Here is a 5,933-nt window from a genome sequence, read left to right as displayed (position 1 = left end):
TTAGCCATCATATATATTTTTATTTTATTATAAGAACTTTTTAAGTTTGGGGCAGATACAATTGTGACAGAAAACCAGCTTCATACCAAAAATACACTTTCAATTACTTTATCAAGCAAATAAAACAATCTTAATTTATTTGCTTTTTCTAGAACTTAATGTACAGTAAAAATTTTATATTCTATGTGACAGATATGTAATTAAACATACAAAAAAAGAACATGTATTGAATGTTCAGAAAAAGTAAAAATAAATAGCAATGATAAAACTTTGGAAAAAATAATGCACATTTTAGTTGTGGGAAATTAATTATATATACACAATTAAACTTAATAGAAAGTCATCTCTTTAAAATTGCACAAAACAAGGGACCAAGAAAAGCATTAATTTTAATGGCATGTGATACCATAATCATAGGGCAATTTGTTGCTTAACTCCAGGACATAAAACACTTAGGTTTGTAATACAATGAAAGGTATGCAGTATTGTTTGAGAAAGATTGTCTTCCCCAACTCACTTAACCTGTAGTGATCCTATAAAAAAGGCTGCACAGGAAATTTCATTAAAAGAAATATTAGCAATTATTGTGCCCACTCCATGCTAAGCAGCCAAAAATGGGCTTAAAAGTAAACATGGTCACACAGTTAATATACTTGATAATTTTTTATACTAAAGATTATTTCTTTGTTGTATAAAAACACTTTAACGATGATTGGCAATCTCAGCATGAAAATATCCCGGCAAAGTGGATGGAGACAGTTTCTGCTTACCTTATTTTCATGAAAAAAATATTTCAGGAGATAAGCATTTATAGAAAAGGAAAGTTAATGCTCAATTCACTTACAACTTATCAGGAGTATTAATCCATTTTTTACAAATGCCTATTTAAACTTCTCTGTAAGAAAATGAAAGGTAGCATTTCCATTTGCATTTATGTATGGCACAGCCCTCACTCAGTTCAGATAAAAATACACTTTGGGAAACCAGAAAAGATTGCACAAAGGTTAGGGGCAACCTGAAAACCTCTTGGTGAAAAACACTTATGTCCGTTAGGGCAATAAAAAAATATGTGCAGACTTAATTACAAATATTTACATTTTAAAACAGAAACATGAGTTAGCTATTCAGCTGCTCAATATCAATGATTCACAGGCATTTCAAACGGTGTGATAATGTGTCCACATGTTTGTGGCCACATTTGAATGCATAGGATAGAGTAAAGATTATGGTTCTTCAGTCTGTCACCTATTATATCTATAAAACAAAATTATTTACATTTTGAAAGCTGTACAACCAAAAGGACTGAGCAAATAGTTTTATTATATCGAATAATATAGACTTTAAGAACTACTGATTTCACTCATTTGTTCGACAACTTGTCCTAAAATCTCATCAACGACATCAACATCATAATTCACTTGCTGAAGATCGAGGTCAGGTACAATCATGGCCAGCAGTTGTCCCACATTAACTCGGAGAGATCGCAGTTTGAAGCTGCAAATACAAATATTACATTTATTTAAAGAAACAATTATTACATTTATTAGATGAACACTGCAATAAAATTTAACAGCTATGTAGGGCTTAATATTTTAGGGGAAATTAATCTGCTAATTTAATCACTCATAACGCAATGTAATAATTACGTATCTATTGGCGGTCAGTAGTGTTTCATAACACTACCGGCTCTTTGGCTCCAACTTTTACAATTTTGACTTGAGACTGGAGAAAACATGGACTGGTAAAATATATAACTTATCACCTAGAAAACAGTGACATACAGTAAGAACCCTGGTTGGTCTAAGGTAAGAGTGCATCTCTGACTTTCAGCTGCCTTTGAAGAAAGTAGACAGAACTGTTCCCTAACACATGTTCTATGAGATATCATCGCTGTGTAAGAGGACAAAGAAATGATTCTGTGGTCAAAGACACTCATAAAACGCTGGGTTAATTAATGTTAAACAAGACTTTTTAAAATGCAAGACTTCATGCTGAAGATCACGGACTACCCATTTTTTAAATGCATTTACAGGAAACCAATGTGTCTCTCTCACTTCGATGTCTCTCTCTTTCACTCTCCCCCCATCCCTTCCCTTCCACTCTCTCTACAAGCAATGGAAAAAAATATCCCCAGGTGAGGCTTACAAAATAAATAAATAAAACATCATGAGTCACTGAAAGGTTAGTGTGCCAGAGGCATCTGGGATCCTGCTTCCGTGTGCAGTTTATCACACTGCGCTGCGGCCAACCACCTGCACTTCCACCAGCACCATGGATGCTGCTGGCCTGAGAAACACCAGTGGAGAGTTTTTCCCTGAACCCTTTCCCTCCATGCTTATGTGCAGCACTCTATTGTTTCTATTTCCATGAACACACTTAGTGAAGTTCTTCAAAAACTTAAGCTAGAAAACAAAGTAGTAATATAATTGATGGTCAAGTGAGGGTAGTAGATTCTTTCTCAACGGTACCTTTTAGCTCTGAAGTCCTATCATATTAGCCCTTAATGTCTTATTTATGAATGGTATACCATCACACAGCACCAACACTGTGCCCCCCCCCCCTCCCGCCACCTAGCTTCTCCACTCTCAAAAACAAAACAAATCAAAACGGAAACCCAGTTCCATTTTATACCTGACTGAGATGGGGTGGGGGTAATCATTCATTTGCTGTTTTCTGATTTTCACAGAACTTCTTCCTAATAGTCACCTGTGCTATGACAATTTTTAATAACGGTGGCATTTCCTAAAAGTTAAGATGGGGGAAGGCACACAGTAGTAAAATGAGGATGGCAGACCATAAAGAAATGGTGCCAAATACAAAAGTCAAAGAAATCAAACATTCCAAACCACCTGACCAATCAAGAGCTAGTCCTTCGGAACTCCTATTTCACTTAAGCTGAACCTAAACTGTTCATCTCTGAAGGGAGGGTGATAACATGCACTCCTTTCCTCTCTCATCTATCACCATGCTGGGATCACAACAGTCAATAGCTGCTTAGAGTAGCTGTTAGATGTGTGATAGCAAATTAGTATCTCGCTAACCAGAACTGCAGCGCAGCAAAGTGCCTCAACTGAAATTACCTTTCCCCATCAGCATAATTTACAGACTCCTCAATGTTACTTGAAGTTGAAACATCTGTTCCTCTTTGTTGACTTGCAGATTTTAATTGTTCAATTTCAGTTTTCAGTTCTTCACACTGTGAACGAATTTGTGATTTCTCTATTTGCAGTAATTCAACCTGACAAGAAAATTGAATTTACTATAAAATTTAGAAATACTGGTATCAAAGCACAAATTTAAGCTAAGAAATGTAGAAAACCTGCTTGATGAAAATTACCACCAAAAAAATTAGACAAAACCCCCAATAGCTTTCAGTGTTTCATTTCATTTTTCCACCTTTTTACATTGAAAGGGAACAAAATGTCCATTACAACTTACTAAAAACATATATGCTTCCTAAAAACTCAGAAACCAAGATTAAAATGCCTAGGTGACGTTGATGTCACAGAGGCTTCTGTTCGGGCACACTCCCCGCTCTAAGTTACAGCACGAAGCTTAGACTGACTGATCGATGATGTCATCTAGCTCCTAAACCAGTAACACGAAGACGAAAGTCTGACTGAGCAGTTCTGTCAGCAGTATCTCCAGGAGCGGGCAATACTGTTGTTTCCAAACTTTATTTAGCAGAGAAAAACCCTCCTTTCAAACACCACGTAAATATGATACATAAAACAGATTTTCTTTAAAAAGGAGCTACCAAATTTGACCTGGGGGCAGTGCAGAGGCCACTACTTAGCTCCTGATACTAAAATCTCCTTTTCCCTCAGTAAAGAACCCCAAACAGACTGCAGGTCCAAGGCACCCATTAGCCAGGTAACTTAAGTACCAACAGATGGAATATACACCTTTCAGCAACAGCCTCCTCCTCTTTCCTTCTGCTTGGAATGTTAGCTACATGATGGCTGGGCCTGAAAAGCCAGCTCAGACCACAAGTGCACGCTGTGAAGCAAAGGAACCCAGCAATGTCCTGTGCACTACAGGACATTACCAGACCGGTCACCACCGCTGAGCCCCAGCAGTGCCCATCTATCTCCAGACAGTTTAAGAACCCAAACTACCCCACACATTTCCATATGCCCCAGGCCTAATCCTCAGTGGAGAACCAGGACAGTGACATGCAATGAGTGGAAATTCGGACTAAGCGATGTGTTCCAATCCGGCAGCTGGCAGTGGTCTCAGGCCGAGATGGCCCTGGATTCCCATGACCACCAGGAAGCTGAGTGATAGAACTCACCTCACTTTTATACTGGTCCCTCTCGACAGTGCATTTGTCCAGCTGTCTAAACACATCATCGAGCTGCATGACCATTTCGTCCATCTCACTTTTACTCTCACTATTGGAACACTGACTGCATTCGTGCTTCACATGCTGCGAAGCACTGCACTGTTTCTTCAGCCTTTCTATTTCATCCAGAGCTTGCCGGTACTGAGATGCCACGTGGTCTAGACTTTCAGATTTGCCATTAATGCTTTCAAGTAAATACACAGCATCGGTTTCGGTAGATTGATGGCAGGTTTCCTTCTTCACGTATTTGTCATTCATTTCCAGTATCCTCTGTTGTAACTGCCTGATTTGGTCAGTAAACATATGACATTGTCTTTTATAGTCTTCTTTTTCTTGGGTAACTAGAAGCAGCTCATTTCTCAGTTCATTTACCCGGCACCCAGCATCACCCACAGCTTTATCAAAGGTCTCCTGCATTTCCTGTGGCTTCCCTTCAGCTTCCACACAGGATGGCAGTGCAGCTGTATCGTTTCTTGTATTGATGTCATCTTCAATCGTTTCTTCCTTTTTAACCACCACACCTGGGACTTCAGTCTGGGTGGCCACAGCAGTTGCCTGATCACACCTGGATGGCAAGGTGCCTGTTGAACTAGTCTGGTCACAAGGTTCACTGTCACCCATAGGCTCGTCCTGAAGCATGTCACCCATACTTTGCTCGATGTGACTCTGTTCTGGTTTCATTTCAACACTCTGATGATCTATTGCAGGCTTGGGAGTACTGTTCTCTTCTAAGATGATGACATCTTCATCATCCTCTCTAGAAGCTGGATTTTCAAATGCTTGATTACTCAATCTCGGAGTCTTTGCATTCAAAATTGAGGAACGAATAGGAAGTCTCCGTTTCATGCTGGAAAAGATTTTACATGCAAATTAAGTTATGAAATATAGATATGAACAAAATAGATGGCTTTGAATTACTCTACCTTAAAATTTGATGAAACACTCATGCTTATTTTTTAAAGCAGTGATACATTATTCCACAGTACTACCCAGTGAGTTCATGGAGTACAGAACATGTTCTCCCTCTACACCCGAGAAAACACTGCTGAGATGTCTTTGAGGTATCAGATCTGTATACTGCCAACATCTCCTCACTTGCTGTCCTCTGGGCATTTCAAGGTACCCATGTCCAACCCAGAACGCACCACCCACCACAGACCTGCCCTTTGTATTCTAGAGCTCAGTGAGTGGCACTGCTCTGCCCATCATGACCTGTATCAACATTCAGTGATCAAGTGAGCCACTAAGTAAACCAGTATGCCCTATCCTTTCATATAAAACAATATTCCCTCATTAAAAATTGCCTCATTTTCTTCATTTCCTTAGCTTTCTCTGAATTTATCACCAATGGATTACTTTTTGTGCCACTTAAAGGGATATTTGTACTAGTTTCCTGTTTGGGCCTTCTGTGTCAGACCTCAGGTTTCCTTGATTTAAGAAAGATTTTCTGCCCCAGCCAGGTGGCTCAGTTGGTTGGAACATCATCCCATGCACCAAAAGGTTCGATTCCTAGTCAGGGCACGTACCTAGGTGGCAGATACGATCCCGGTAGGGTGCATACTGGAGCAAGCTCGATGTTTCTTTCTGA

General features: G+C 39.3%; 1 protein-coding gene across 1 annotated transcript in view; it reads right to left on the bottom strand.

Moving 5' to 3' along the window:
• MORC3 (MORC family CW-type zinc finger 3) overlaps positions 1 to 5,933 on the bottom strand; it is a 55,625-nt gene continuing 49,692 nt past the window's right edge. Inside the window, exons 15-17 of the mRNA XM_023743315.1 lie at positions 4,295 to 5,192; positions 3,081 to 3,238; positions 1 to 1,494 (exon numbers count right to left, since the gene is read on the bottom strand). Of these exons, the coding sequence (XP_023599083.1) occupies positions 1,341 to 1,494; positions 3,081 to 3,238; positions 4,295 to 5,192 (1,210 nt within the window). The 3' untranslated portion in view covers positions 1 to 1,340. The remainder of the gene's footprint in view (positions 1,495 to 3,080; positions 3,239 to 4,294; positions 5,193 to 5,933) is intronic.

This window comes from Myotis lucifugus, unplaced genomic scaffold, assembly GCF_000147115.1.
Source record: "Myotis lucifugus unplaced genomic scaffold, Myoluc2.0 scaffold_384, whole genome shotgun sequence".
NCBI lineage: Eukaryota > Metazoa > Chordata > Mammalia > Chiroptera > Vespertilionidae > Myotis > Myotis lucifugus.
Note: the sequence above shows the minus strand (reverse complement) of the source record. Positions and strands in the feature narration are given on the sequence as shown.